This window comes from Tursiops truncatus, chromosome 6 (assembly GCF_011762595.2).
Source record: "Tursiops truncatus isolate mTurTru1 chromosome 6, mTurTru1.mat.Y, whole genome shotgun sequence".
NCBI lineage: Eukaryota > Metazoa > Chordata > Mammalia > Artiodactyla > Delphinidae > Tursiops > Tursiops truncatus.
In genome coordinates, this window is record NC_047039.1 from 11732765 (window position 1) to 11748483 (window position 15719).

General features: G+C 45.5%; 1 protein-coding gene across 6 annotated transcripts in view; it reads right to left on the minus strand.

Moving 5' to 3' along the window:
- Positions 1 to 15719, minus strand: part of PTK2B (protein tyrosine kinase 2 beta) — a 140175-nt gene that overhangs the window by 34071 nt on the left and 90385 nt on the right. For 5 of the 6 annotated variants that reach the window (XM_033857615.2, XM_033857618.2, XM_033857617.2 and 2 more), the window contains 3 exons: positions 3203 to 3381; positions 2561 to 2648; positions 1273 to 1352 (listed from right to left, as the gene is read on the minus strand). The exons of the other annotated variant lie outside the window; for it this stretch is intronic. In XM_033857615.2, the coding sequence (XP_033713506.1) occupies positions 1273 to 1352; positions 2561 to 2648; positions 3203 to 3381 (347 nt within the window). The remainder of the gene's footprint in view (positions 1 to 1272; positions 1353 to 2560; positions 2649 to 3202; positions 3382 to 15719) is intronic. 6 annotated transcript variants of the gene reach the window in all.

A 15719-nucleotide genomic window follows, 5' to 3' on the forward strand; every position in this document is an offset into this window, starting at 1 on the left:
CTTCTCTAGGTCTGTACTGTGCCTGTTATTTATTTCCTTAACTGCATCTTTTGATAAAGTCTCATTTATCAAAATGTTCTTTTATGGTTAGTGCTTTTTGCATCCTGTCTAAGAAATCTTTGCCTGCCTCCAAATCATGAAGATATTCTCTTTTCTTTTATAAGCTTCATAGTTTTAACTTTCACCTTTAGCTCTGAGATTGATCTTGAATTAACTTTTGTGTATGGTGTGAGGTAGGGGTCAAGCTACATTTTTTTTCTCATAAAGATCTATGGTTATTCAACATTGGTTGTTGACCTTCATTTCCCTTGGGGTTAGGGAATCTCTAATTTAATGAGCTCCCAGGTGATTATGATTTGCAACCAGATTTCAGAACCACTGTTCTAGGACAGACAAGGGGTACAGAAAAGGTGATGAGAGGGCAGAATGGGTCATGGATCCTGGTGGATGGTGAAAGTGAATGGTGCTTCTTTGGCTGAGAAAGTGCTAGAGCATGGCCTTAACATGCTCCTCCTCTGTCCACAGTGCTCCCAACGGCCAAGAATAAGGTTTATTTCTTAGACTGTCATTCAAAGTCTTCCACCATCGACCCCAACTCACCTCCCTAAGCTCATCTCCCACGGTCCTCCAGTCTGCTCTTTTCCTTCCATTGGTCCCCGAGCCCAGGATGCACCCTCCCCCACCTCCCAGTTCCCCCCAGTAGCTACCGATGGAAATCGTTCTCTTGCTTCCTGGACCAGTTCACATTCCCTCTTCCTGATGTCCTCGGGCGGGATTACTGGCTCCTATATGTATGTCTGTGTGCTGCTTATTTCACTCTGCTGCATTATGATCAATTGTAGACACACTTGTCACCTCCCAAACACTGTGAGTTTACGGGCCTCCCCGGATCATTTACTAACTTTGTCCATATCTATTAGCACCTACTGGAGCTGGGGGTGCAACAGTGAACAATACAGTTGGAATCCCAGCGTTCGAATATCTCCCAGAAACTTGCCTAGTGCTCAGAGAAACATTTACTGGATCACTTGGACGGCAGCCAGAGGAAGATAGGGGGCACCAACCAGAGAGGGAGCTGGCATTTCTCTCCCGAGGACCAGACGCTGAGCACCTCGGGGGCTTACCCTCTGTCGGCCACAGCGCGTCCCTTTCCAGCTCTCACATACCCACTCTTGCTTCCCACGCTGGAGGAGAAAGTCCAAGCTGGCCAAGTGCCCAGTACAGGAGGGGAGGTGCAGGCACCCACTCTGGAGAGGCCTTGAGGCCACATACCTGAGCTCCAGACAGCCCAGCTGCAGGGCCATGCCCTCGCTGACCTTGCTGGCATAGCGTTGCATGTAGTCATTGCGGAGCTGGCAGGGAGAAAGGCCGAAGTTCAGATTCCCGCCCCCGTTCCCTGTTTCCCTGCGATGGGCAGGGCCCCAGGAGACGGTGGGTGCTTTGATCACCATCCTGCCGCCCTGAGCTATCTCTCACCCCCTCCCGCAGCTATGCACAAATGCGTAGCAGGAGATGAAGGGCGGGAGGGGAGGCTCAGGAAGAGCCCTGGGCAGCGGTGATCCCGTTCAGGCTGCGGCCCTCCAGTTTCTGAAGCACTTTCACGGCACGTTCTTTCACGGATCCACGAGGCAGGAAGTTCAGGCTCCCCTCCCCCACCCCTCATTTTGGAGATAAGGATGCTGGGAATTTGGGGAGGACTCAGTAATTTATCCAAAGCCTTGTTGGTAAGTGGTGACAGATGTCATCCACTGTAGAAGAAAAGTCTGGCTTGGTCTCTAGTGAACCAGGAGGGAGGTGTAGGAGGGGGTTAAGGCCAGGCAGGAAACAACGATGGCAACTCCCTGTACCCGGCACTCACTCCCTGCCGGGTCCCATTCTGGGCACGTGCATTATAGCCAGGGGTGTGGTGAGCAGCTCTAATCAGCTCATGGAAGCTAGTTATTTAAGTTTTCCAAAATTTCGCAAGCTGGTTGAAATATTGGTACTTTGAAATAGACCACGATGGGAGTATTTACACCATGGAAATTGGCAAGTGCTACAAATCAGAGAGCTGGTTTACCAGCACCAGCTAATGCTATCATTAGGTCTTCACATGAACCCTGTAAAGTAGGTATTCTTACTATCATCCCAATTTCACAGAAGAAGAAACAGCCTCGTGCAGGTAAACTAAGTCCCGAGGGATAGCAGGTTAGGAAGCGGTAGAGCTGGGTAGATAACAGGTGTGTCAGACGGCTGAGCCTGCCTGCTAAGACCATTGCCTCCTCTTTGGACCTGCTCTGCCCACTTCCCCAGCCAGGTCTCCTGGGCACTAGTCCAAAGCCACTAGGAAAGTCCAAAGTCCTAGTCCAAAGCCACTAGGAAAGTCCATGTGTCCATGGGGTGGGGTTAGCCAACCCTTAGCTGTGAGGGAAGCAGGGTTGGACAGCTGACCAGGGACCAAGGAATGTTCCCGAGAGAAGTTTCCTGGAATGGGACCTCCAAAATCTAAGCTTTGTCTTTCCATCTCCCCAGCAGAGGATGGTCATATGACCATGGGGACCACAAGATAAAATGCTTTTACCTGTTGGTAAAAATAAAGCAGTGTGGTCCTGTCTTCTTTCAGGCTCTCCATGAAGTCCTCTGGCAGGTAGCGGATTTGAAGGTCATACCTGGGACAGGAAATTCAGACTCTGTGGTTGACCCAGGGAAGCTGGTCATGCCAGGAGCTGCCGTGGAGCTCCTGGCCTCCCACTGGGGACTTGTTCCTCTTTCCTTCCTCTGTGGTTGGCTGGAGGACCATGAAGGACAGAGGGGTGGCTGACCAGCACACGGTGGTCAGTGCTAGTTCTGACTCTCCATCTTCTCCCTCTGATGATAGCTGTTTACCTTCGGTTCACAGACCAGCCCTTGGCCTGGCTCTCCCTCTTCCCTGCACTTCTGTTCTTCCTTCTCCATAGTGCCAACGGCATCCTGTTTAGGGCTGTGCCTAGATATCCGTCTTGGGATGGGGATGTGCTGTGAGCCCATATTAGCTCTTAGCAAACAGATGCATTGGACGCTGCAGACGGACCAACCTAAAATGCCACTGTGACGTTCTAGAATATTCTCAGAGGTTGGGAAAGGGCTCCAAGAAAGGACCTTCCAGGGTCTCCTCTCACTCTGCACTTACCGCCCCGCCCCCCCACCCCCCCCCCCTTTTGAGAGCACAGGGCTCCTCTCCTACCTCCACTCAGCTTCCATGTGTAGACACTCGTACTTGTCCTGCACCTCGCCCACCGTCATCTGCGGGTGCAGCCAGTGGATCTCATCCGACTTCATGTGCTTCAGCCTCAGCCCGTAGCAGTCCGCCAGCTGGATGTTGGGCCCGATCCGCCCGCTCAGCAGGATGGAGGTGATGACCTCCTACAGAGGAGAAGAGAGGGGGTATGACCCAGGGGTGCGCCTGCTGGGCCCCCACAGTCCTCATGCAGGCCCTGGAGGTGTGATTCTCTAGGCTGGGATTCTGACTTAACGTTGTATTCATCACTGATTCGCTAGCACTTAGTGCAAGGCGTGGTACACAGTAGGCTCTACGTGATGAATGGACAAGTTGGCAAAATGACACAGAGATGGAGGAACTGAGAGGAGACAGGAGAAGCCAAGGGGAAAACGCAGTGAGGCAAAGAACATGGATTCTGTGCTTCTGTATTTCATTCCAACCAATCAAACCCAGCATCCTCTGTGTAAGGAGGACCATCTGAATGGTTCCCAATTCAGCCAGCATTACTGAACGTCTGCAGTAGGCACTTCTGGGCACCGTGCATGCATTGTTTCATTGAATCTGTGCAACACAGGGGAGCAGGTGTCATATCCCCATTTGGCAGATGAGGAAACTGAGGGAGGTCACACAGCTCATGGAATTAAGCTGGGAGTTTGAACCCTGAGCCACTGGACTCTGAGGACTTGTAGTAGACCAAGCTGCTTAATGGGGAGGTGGGCTGGGCAAGATAGAAGGACAGGACTTGCATTAAGGATTAAATGGCACAATTCCCACACAAGAAGCATGGCCACTGGAAATAGAGTGTTGACAAGAAATTAGGTGCTCTCCTTATTCCTGCTTTCTTGACCAGAAGCCAACCTGCCCCACAACCTGATGCCATAGCTTCCTGGCCTAGCGCCAGAGCTGGATTAAGAGGGGGTCCATTGGCAGCTGCCTGGAAACCCATCATCTATAAGGTCCTGTCTAGTTCTGAAATCACATTGGTTTCACTTTAACTCAGGTTTCTCATGTGGTTCCATGCGTAACTGGTGAATCAAACCCACTCCTGATGGAGCAAAAAGTACCCTCAAAGGTAAATTAAAAAACTCACAAGCACTGTCTAATCTCTATTGAGTATCTTTGCAACACATGCCACCTAGCCTATATACAACCAGCCCGAAGGCAGAACAATGCAGGGTGGGTTGCTGTCTGATCAGGAAGAACAGTGACCCCGGATTACTTAAATTTTATGTTTTTGTTACATCTCCCAAGAAGTTGTCTAATGTAGTAAATCAAATGTAATCCATTCCTTAATTGGAACAAAAAGAAAGGTATACCATTTTTCTTAGAAGAAAATCAGTTTCTTCTTATTTTCACTAATAAAATGTCCAACTAATATTTAGAACACCAAATTCTTCTTCAGCCTGTGCACTCACATGTCTTAGTCCAGTTCTGCCTCCTGTCAGCCCTCTTTAACTCTATGGAGTTGTGAAGCTAAAAGACTCTAAGCTTGAAAAATCCCTTCCCCATTGGGAAAGCCAGTGCCCATCAGAGAAGTCAAGTATTGCTCTGAGATGGAAAGTGAGGCACAAAATGCAGATGTTAACTGCGGTAACAAATCAGCACAGGGATCAGAACTTCGGTCCTGGAATGAGGAAGAAGGCTGTGATCAATGGTACCTACAGTGAGAGGGACACAGACAATAGGAAGAGTTCAAGACTGGGAAGTTGACCATTTTGTCATTATTTCCACCCATGTCTCTTGCCACTCACCCTCTGTACTTCTCTGTCCACTTGGCCATCCAGAGCCCCCATGTCAGTTCCATATAGACTCCCAAACTGGAGTCCCAGGCTCTGGTGTTTTTAAACGTAGAGACTTCCCTACCCAAGTTGAAACTTATATAACTGAAGTCTAATTTCCCCAGAACTGGGACCCCTGTGATTATTGAAAGTTTCAAATATATATGAAGAAAACAGAAGTCAGTAGAATAGTATAATAACCCCCCATGTACACATCGCCCAGCTTCAACAATTACTAACATTCTGCCATTCTTGCTTCTTCTACAACACCATCTACTCCCTAACCATCACTCAACTATCATCAATTTTTACAGTTCTTCTTTTACAGTGAAATTTATATTAATTTAAACGTGCAAATTTTAGCTATACAATTTGACACATGAATACACCTGTGCAACCCACATACCAATTAAGAGATTTCCAGATCCCCAGAAAGTTCCCTCATATCCCTTTTCAGTCAAACTTCATGCACATTCCCACCTCCAATTCTAGGCAATGATTTTTTCCTCCCACTTTTACTTAGTTTCGCCTGTTGTAGAACTTCCTATAAATGGAATCATTTAGTATATATTATTCATTCCCCTGTTGCTAAATACCTGGGCTATCTCTCACTTTTGGCTATTGTAAATAAAATTACTATGAACATTAATGTACAAGTCTTTTTGTGTATGTATGTTGTCATTTCCTTTGGACAAATACCTAGGAGAGGAATGACTAGGTCAAAGGTAGATAAGTGTTTAACTTTATAAGAAATTGCCAAGATTATTCTATTTTATATTTCCACTGTGATAGATGAGATTTCCATTACACCACCTCCTTACCAACATTTGGTGTTATACAAGTCTTTCTAATATTAGTCATTTTAGTGGGTATGCATAGAATCTCACTGAGCTTTTAATTTGCATCTTCCTGGTACCTAACAACATTGAGCACTTTTTCATCTGCTTATTGACCATCAATATGTCTTCCTTTGTGAAGTACTTGTTTAACTTCTTTGCCCACTTTGTGTTTGGGTGTGAGTGTGTGTGTGTGTGTGTGTGTGTGTGTGTGTGTTTATTGAAGTAGGAGATCCTCATACATTCTAGCTAAAAGTACTTTGTATATGTTTTACGAATATCTTCTCTAGGTCTGTACTGTGCCTGTTATTTATTTCCTTAACTGCATCTTTTGATAAAGTCTCATTTATCAAAATGTTCTTTTATGGTTAGTGCTTTTTGCATCCTGTCTAAGAAATCTTTGCCTGCCTCCAAATCATGAAGATATTCTCTTTTCTTTTATAAGCTTCATAGTTTTAACTTTCACCTTTAGCTCTGAGATTGATCTTGAATTAACTTTTGTGTATGGTGTGAGGTAGGGGTCAAGATACATTTTTTTTCTCATAAAGATCTATGGTTATTCAACATTGGTTGTTGACCTTCATTTCCCAATTGAATTATTTTGTTGTCTTTGTCAAAATCAATTGGCCATATAAGTTTAGCTCTATTTCTGGACTCTCAGTTCTGTTCTATTGATCTGTGTCTGCACTATGCCAGCACCACGCTGTCTGCATTACTGTAGCTTTCGAGGAGATCTTGAAGTCAAACAGCGTAAGCCTTCCACCGTTTCCTCCCCAAGATTATTGTGCTATTCTGGGTCTCTGCATTTCCATATACATTTTTGAATCAGTTTGTCACTTTCTATTTAAAATGTTTGCTGAATTATGATTGAGACTGTGTTACATCTATAGCTTAGCGAGGGAGAATTGGCATCTTAACAGCACTGAGTCTTCCAATCCTCACACATGGTATATCTTTCCACTTATTTGGCTCGTCTTTAATGTTTGTCAGCAATGATTTGTAGTTTCTAGTGTATATGTTGTACAGGTCTTTTGTTAAATTTATTCCTAATTTATTCTTTTGTTAAATTTATTTGATACTTCTGTAAATTAAAATTAAATTAAATTTTCTATTTTGGTATTCACCCTCTCTGTGGCTCCCTGTTTTCCAAGACTTTCCTCAATCTTCTGGCTACTCTGCCAGCCCCAAGTTCTATCCTCTTACACCTCAAACCTGTAAGGCTGCTGCTTTCTGCCCCTCTAGCCCCTCCCAGATTGGAAAGTGCCATCAGGCAAAAGCCACAAATTTGCAGATTTCGTTCTTTTCAGTTCAGCTCTCAAGAGCAGATTTTCCTTCTGCTTTGCTGTGGTCTCTCTCCAGGATCTTCAAGAGAATTTGATTTTTTATTTTGTCCAGATTTTATCATTATTCTCTGTGGGAAGATTAGTCCAGCCAAGCTACACCAGTTTTGAAATCTATGTGGTATGTTAATGAACAAATCTGTCTTCCCTGCAGATGGGAGAGGGTTGGGGAGTAGAGAGCTCCCTTCAAGTCACAGGCAGCCATCGTGCAACACAGCAATAGCCAGAAGTACAAGCCCTGGTGTCAAACTTCTACAAGTGCTCCATCCACCCACCACCACGTAGCTAGTTTTCCTTGGACAACATATTTAAGCTCTCTGCATTCAGTTTTCTCATCTGTGACATGGAGGAAATAGCAGTATCTATTTTGAATGGTCTTACGAGGATTAAATTAGATAAAACCCCTTAAGACAGAACTTGGCACAAGGTAAATACTCAAAAAACCTTAGCATTATTTTAACACAGCAATCTCTTATAGATTCTGGTGCTTTCGTAAAAACAAAGAAAGAGTGGAAATACAAAACAAAACTCTGCTTTCCTCTTCTGCTACCTTTTTATCTCCTTTTCTTTTTTCCTTCCCTTGGAGGTGGTGGTTTGCCCAGGGGTCAAATTAGTGAGGCTGAGGGGTGGGCAGTGGCTGCAGAGCCAGGAGCGGATCAAAGGAGGAGGTGGGGCCAGGGGTGGAGAGGTCTGGAGTGGTTAGGAAATTGGTTACATACAGGTGGATTGAGCAAAGGAGTCAATATATTGAGGATAATGGGAAATAGGTTTCTTACTGTTGGAGAAAGTATTTGAAATATAGAGAAAGGAAGAATAGAGAGGAACCTTAGGTGAGGAACTGGAATTAAAAGCATTGGTGAGGGCTCCTGGTGAGAGAGAGAGGGAGAGAGAGAGAGAAAGAGAAAGAGAGAGAGAGAGAGAGGTTTGTTTACTGAGAAAGCCTGGGACCAATGACACCCTGATAGTCAAATGCATACCAAGCACCCAGTCTTACTTTCCAAATACCCTTCTCCACTAAACGGATCTAGGGTTACTTGGAGAAATGGCCGATTCCAGGGCTGGGGCAAAGAAGGTACAAGATGAGTCTGGAATATCTTTTTGTGCTAGAAAAAAGGAAGTGTTTAGAGAATGTAGGAGACATATAACAAGGAAGCAGTATCAGCTTACAGGGGCTGGCACGGGCCAAGTCTGGGAGAACCTAAGCATTGAAGTCTATAATGGTAGGAATGGATTGCATCCACTGAATAAAACAGCATCTAGGATAGATAGATAAATAAATGGGGGAGAAGAGGATGCTCTTTTTTCCAGGAGATTGCTAACTAGTAAATGTAGAAGAAAGGATGGAAATAGAAAACCACCATTTGGCAACAAACTCAGTGTCGGTTGGTTAATCAATGGATGATAAAACTGGAGGGTGGAGGTCTGATGATGAATAGGACATTGACATGGTCTTAGTGTATCTCCTTTCAGACACTAATCAAATACAAAGGAAAACCTGGCAGACACAAATGACCAGGTCATCAAAGTTAACATCACCAGCGTTAGAACAAGGTAAACAGGACATGCCTCCCACCTTGATACACTGAGAAGGGTATAGCATCATTTCTGAGATATCCCTGCTAAGAGTTCATGATGAGTCTAGTCATGAGACCTGGGTGAGGGGTCTCCTCAGGGATTGATAGAATAAAAGGCCTGTACTCTTTCAGACTGAGAAACTCTTCCAGATTGGAGGAGACCAAAGAGATATGACAATGCAATGCAATGTGTGTTCCTGGACCAGACAGGAAAAAGAGACATTGTAGGTACAGTTAGTAAAAGCTGAATGGGCTCTATGTTTTGGATGGTAGAGCTGTTTGTAGCAATGGTGATTTCCTGATTTAGATGGTCACAGTATAGCTCTGTAGAAGAGTGTCCTTGTGTGGGGAAATAAACACTGGAGTCTTTTCAGTGATGGAGCAGTATTGCTGCCACTTGCTTTCAAATAATTCAGAAAGAGAATAGTGATAGTGGGCATACTGTATGTGTGTTTATCAAGGGATAGAGCTACTACATACGGCAAATGATACATTTGAACAATTGGGGAATCTGGGTGAAGGTGATATGGGAGTTCTTTGGACTGTTTTTTCAACTTTTTTTTATAAGTTTGAAATAATTTCAAAATGAAGAGAGATTCTGATGAGGGAAACTCCCAGCCATATGAGAAGTAATTTTTGCCAGGCTAGATGGGGCTTTTCAGCTTCTCTTCCACTCAGAGCCTCTGAGAGGGGCCTGACTGAATCCAGCTCTTTGCTCTGTGGTTTGTGAAACTCTCCAGGGCATAATTTATGCAAAATTTTTTCTAGGTTTCCTGCAAAAAAGCAACCAATTTCTGTTGTAGGGATGTTGGGATAAGGTTAACTCTAGATCCTTGGGGTGGAAATGCATTAAGAGACTCTTCATCCAACAGATTTTCAAAGGAAGACTGATTTCAGTTTCAGGTAAGGAAGAAGCTGGGGATTTTCTAAACATGAACTGCATTCTTGGGAGGCTGCCTGGTACTGAACGGACTTTTTATTGGGTTGCAGGGGAGCTTCCTCCTGGAGGAGCAAACCTGAAGTTCCTGGGGAGTTGGAGCTTTACCAAATGGCTACTCCACCCACCATCGCCATCACCCTGCTGGTTACTGATGACAGGATGTTGCATAGGAAAGAACTTGGCTGGTCTTGTCCTTGCTTCTGGGAAGGGAGCCTCCGAATGCTTGGAATTTCCTAAGCGATAAGAGTGCCTTTATTGTTCCTGATGGGCACCTTGGACCAAACCTCACCACTGAGGTTTATGGTGATGAGGTAACTCATGGTGGGCCCTTAGGTAGTCTCAGGATGGGGGCTGGCCTTGTTGGAAAGATCAACCATGTGGTTAGAGGTTTGGAGCTTTGAGTCACATGATATCAGCCTGGCCTCCAGGGAGACAAGGAGGGCTGGAGATTGAGTCAAATTACATGGCCGATGACCCAATCAATCAACAATCAATCAATCAATCAATTATGTCTACATCATTAAACCCCAATAAAAACTCTAGACACTGAAGCTGGGGGGAGCTACCTGGTTGGTAATGCTAGCTGGAGGGTGACATGTCCTAAGAACACAGAAACTTCATGTTTGGGACCCTCCTAGAACTCACCCTATGTGTCTCTTCCTTTGGCTGGTTCCTATTTGTATCCTTTATAATAAAATTTTAATTGTCCTGAGTTTTGTAAGTCATTCTAGCAAATTATTGAAACTGAGGTAGTGGGAACCCCTAAATTTGTAGCCGGTTGGTCAGAAGTGTGGGTGGCCTGGGAACTCTGAGGAAGGGTGTCTTGTGGAGGACTGTGCCCTCAACCTGTGAAGTCTGTGCTAGCTCTCCAACTGCACTGGGTCAGAACTGCACTGTAAAGTGTGTCCATCCTCCAGGCACACCTGGGGAGAGACAAAGTTGACAACCACAGGTGACATACAAAGAGCACTAACTTTGGGGTCACCCAAGCCCAGGCTGTGAACCCCATTCTGACATGTACTTCTAGTAGGATGACAAGCTCCCCGAGCTGCAGCCTCCTTCCTGCTGTTCCCTGCCCTTGTCCTACGAAGTTGCAGACAGTTCCTTCATTCCAACCATCAGCAACTATCTATGACGTATGCATTCCGCAAAGTGTAGCAGGAGCCCCAGAGCTCACACATAGCCCCCGCCTCAAGAAGCTTCTATTCAGGGGGTGAGAGGAGGAAAGCAGCTTAAGTGGTGGGGGCCCCAGAGTGGGCTGGAAATCAGTTTAAAAGAAAAAACTTTGAGGTTTGACACGATCTCCCCGTGGAGGCTTCTGCATCAGCCCTGGCTTTCCCTCACCCTTCATTGCCTCTTCTCTCATATTCACACAGCTTCTCACGCAAACGGTGGGAGCAGCAAAACCAGCCCTCCGCCCACGGCTCACAATTTGTCATTAATGAGTTCCATATTTCTTTCTCTATGAATAAATCACTTTTAAAAACAACAGTATAAGATATTTACCTACTCACAAAATTGCCATATGTAACATGACAGAAAAGAAAAAAAAAAGCTGTCTTCATTTTATCAATTGTTATTTAGCTAAGCCCAGGATTCTATTTTGCTACAGGAAAAACCTTTCCTTCCACCCACGTTGAGGGCTACTGAAAAGCAGGCCCCCGGACAGCCCATGGCTCACAGCTTCTGAGACTTTCTTGCAAACAGTGGGGTTTCTATGGCTTTTCTTCCTGCTTGGCTGACGCTGATTTATTGGCTTTATCAAAGAGCGTGAAGACCCCAAACTGCCTTCACCTCTCTCCCTATTCTCTGGTATTTCCTCTTGCCGGCCAGAAACAAAGAAGGAACAGGACTAGATGCTTGTCCCCAAGCCCAGAACAATTTATTTCCAAAGAGAAAAAGGTCACCCAAGCAATTAATTACTCAATCCACTTTCTCAATCTTTTGTTGGAGCAGAGCCACAATTTTTGTGTTTTTTTTTGCGGTACGCGGGCCTCTCACTGTTGTGGCCTCTCCCGTTGCAGAGCACAGGCTCCGGACGCGCAGGCTCAGCGGCCATGGCTCATGGGCCCAGCCGCTCCGCAGCATGTGGGATCTTCCCGGACCGGGGCACGAACCCGTGTCCCCTGCATCGGCAGGCGGACTCTCAACCACTGCGCCACCAGGGAAGCCCCTGAGTCACATTTTTTAAATCTGAAATTGATTTTTGTATATAGCGTGAGGTATGGCTGAAAATGAGTTTGATTTCAGCAGGATATCTAACATTCAGGGCCTATATGTGTGGGACTGTTTCTTGCCTCTTTCTCTGTTGCTTTGATCTAATAGTCCTTGTACCTCGGTCACATTTTATAACTTCTGTAGTAATCTCTGTATTCTCGTGATTTTCTCAGGTTCACCTAATTTTTCTTTTTATAAAATACCTAAGCTTTTTGGTTGTTCTCGCTTGAGCTTATGAAACATACTTCATGTTAGTGGCTGGGTTTTTAGGAACAGCCTGACAGCTGTATCCCCCACTCCCTCCCCCAGAAGTGCCTGCACCTTGCCTGAGGTCACAGCCCTTACTGGGGGCAGCCTGCATCCACTGACTGGTTACACTGGGGGTTTAAAGGCCCTGTCCTTTCATCCTAATTTGGAACAGCTCTGCTGGGCCATCCCAGCTCCCGTGCTCCCTGTGATGCGGCCGCGTCACAGCCCAACTTTTCTCTCTGCCCATTCCTGCCCTGTCATTCCCTGCAGGTGAGGTTCACGGGGGCTTACTGATGCTTCCTGCCTGCAGAGGGCATCTCGGGATCTGCTTCGCGGGAGCCCATCTGAGGATCTGGCCTTCATTTGTTTTCCAGGCTTGATTTGACTCACCCTCTTTACTCTTTGGTTTATGAAGGCAAAATGCTCCTCTTTTTAAAAATGATGGAACTTAAAATTTTAATAACTTGAAGCCTTAGTTTTATAAAGTCCTGCTTAAATTCTCTTTAAAAAGATATCCCTTTGAGATGGAAGGCAACTTTAAACAGGTGACTTTTGTCACTGGGTCCTCATTTCTATGTGATAAGATCCAGACTCTTTAGCGTGAGGCATCAAAGGCCCTATGGAATTTTCCTCTGTATGTTTTTTCCAGCCTCGTCTCCCACGCTCACCCATGATGCGCTCTAAGTGCCTACCTCCCAGGACTACTCTCTTTCTTCTCCAAGCCCAGCATGTCCCACCTGGAGGACACCTGGTCCCCTCCCCTCCTGTCCTCCCCCTCGCTGAGCTGCAAGTTATCCTTTTTAAGGCCCATTAGCACTGTGAGGCCCCCTGGGAAGCCCTCCCTGACTTGCCTAGACAGGGCTTGTTTCCGCCCCTGGGTTCCCAAAGAAGTCTGCACACACATCTTACAAGATGCTGTTATGGGTTGAATTTTGTCTCCCCCAAAAGGTAGGTTGAAATCCTAACCACCAGTACCTTAGAATGTGACCTTATTTGGAAACAGGGTCTTTACAGACTAATCAAGTTAAAATGAGGTAGTTAAGGTGGGCCCTAATCCAATATGACTGACGTCTTTATAAAAAAGGGAAATTCGGACACAGCGGGAGACATGTACACAGGGAGAATGCCATGTAAAGATGGGGGATTTGAGTTATACCTCTATGAGCCCAGGAGCACTAATGATTGCCAGCAACCCACCGGAGGCTAGGAAGACGCAAGGAAAGATTGTTCTCCTACAGGTTTCAGAGGGACCATGGCCCTGCCGACACCTTGATCTTGGACTTCTAGCCTCCAGGTCTGTAATACAATGAATTTTTGTTGTTCTGAGTCACCCCATTTGTGATACTTTGTTACAGCAGCCCTAAGAAATGAATACAGACATGTACCAATTAGAACTAAGACAATTACTGATGTTTGCCTTTTTAACCTCTCAAATGCAAGGTCAAAAGCCAAACCTTAGATACAACATTATCCTCTACAAGCCCAGTCCTTGGCCCAAAGTAGATCCTCAAATACCTGAGGAATGAATGAATGATTAAATGAATAGGAGCCAGCTCTCTGGATAACAGGTTGGGGTTAATGAGGGACAGTGACCCACATTCAAAAATGTTCAAGAGATCAGGAGTGTGGTGATTAGTGACATCACCAAGGCTTTGGTGTCTACTGGATCTGGCCAAGACTGTGTGGTCGTGGCCGTGTCACTTAATCTCCATTTCCTCACCTGTAAAATGGGGAGCATATCTCTTCCATCGTGAGATTTTTGGGTGGGATTGGATAAGATAACATGTGATGTAAATAAAAGGAGCAGATATAAAATTATAAACATGTGACACTGCCCCCCTCCATTATCTAAGGAGGTTTCCATGCACCACGCAACTCTTGAACTTCCGTCGTGTGAACTTGGTAATGGGGGAGCGTGAAGCAGAGAGGTTCCAATCCAGTTGAACTTGACTTACACACTGGAAGAAGCAAAAAGTAACTGAGGGAAAAAAAAAGAATGGATTTTTCCATGAGCAATAGAGGAGAGAAAGATAACAGCCTTTGTGGACTAGATTTCAGGAATTTTTAAAAATGCAAGTAAAGATATTTTTGGACAGGAGCCAACCCTATTGGATATTAAGAAATGGTGATAAAAATTTTAAGAAATTTTTCTGTTTATCTTGAAAGTGATCCCTCAATGATATTTTTCCCCAAAGAGATTTCAGTAAAGATTTAAATTGATTTCCAATTAGTTTTACATGACAGACTAATAGTTTTTTGGAAATGTGATACCACTGAGACTGGCTTCAAGGGAAAAGCAAGCTGGCCAGGTTTATGTGGGTTCCAGACACGTAAAGAGCTTAGCCTAATGGCAGCACACAGTAAGTGCTAAATAAATGCTGGCCATGGTCATGATGGGTGGACAAAGAAGAAAGGATAAGCATGGCTCAAGCTCAAGCCATCCTGGGGAGTAATGAACTCAAGAAGTCTATAACTGAGACATATATTTGAGAGCGTGAAATGGGGTCTAAGGGTCCCTGGGCAGAGAGGCTCCTTAGACTCTCCCAGCCTGAGTGGGAGCTGGTGCCCTGGGACCGGGATCCACTCCCACGGAGTAACTGGCTGAGCAGTGGTCAAGGAGGGAGCCATGGTTGCCGGTAACTTCCAACAGTCCTTCAGATCCACAGAAGAGGTGCAGGTGGCTGAGTAAAGCCATCTCTGGAAAAGGGATCTGAGACCATTTCCAAGCTTAAGCTGGTACTTAAGCAGCAGGAGGCTGACGCGTGATGAATGAACCTTGGAGGATGTCAGGTCGTGGCCATGGAGAAGAAAAAATGCAGAGAAAAATGACTTCCTTCTGCTTGGAGCAAGAAAGCCACGAAGGGCTTTATGTTCCTAGGGCGAAAGCTCACGATAGCAGGCTCCTTCCTTTCCCCTTCTGCTACACGTGCAGACAGGAAGTGAGGGTCTGAGAAAGTGCAAAAACAGGTGGAAAAGGCAACAAGATGCCTTCTTTTTAAATGACTTCAACCGAACATAAGAGGCGTCTCTGAAAAATATTCTGTTAAAAATAACACTATTATGTCAAATGTTTGGATTTACTAATAACCTACAAGGAAAGGCTCTGGATGCCAAGCTGAGATTTAGAAGGGATGAAGAATGTGATAGGTCCATTAGGACAGAACCAGGAGGACTTCAGGAACTTCTTTGAAAAAGTCTTCCTACCAAAATATCTCTTAAAGTAATGACTGATTTGTTTGTGTGGCGTGTAGTGTCTGCCTCAGAGCGAGTCACTTCAGCGTGACTAGTGAGGTTTTATTCTCACACAGGGCGATGGGTTTGGGGTGTTCATTTCACTATAATGCTCCGTAACTCACATCAGTGAGTCCCAACGGACGCCGTTGGCATGTGGGGCCCGATGGTTCTTTGTCGTGTGGTGCTAGTCAGCACCCATGGCTGCGGCCCACTGAATGTCTTGCCCCTGGCCCTGGTCATCCTGACGATGATGACAACGTGACAAGCAAAATAAACTAGGCCCGTACACGTTTCCAAACACCACTTTCCAGGA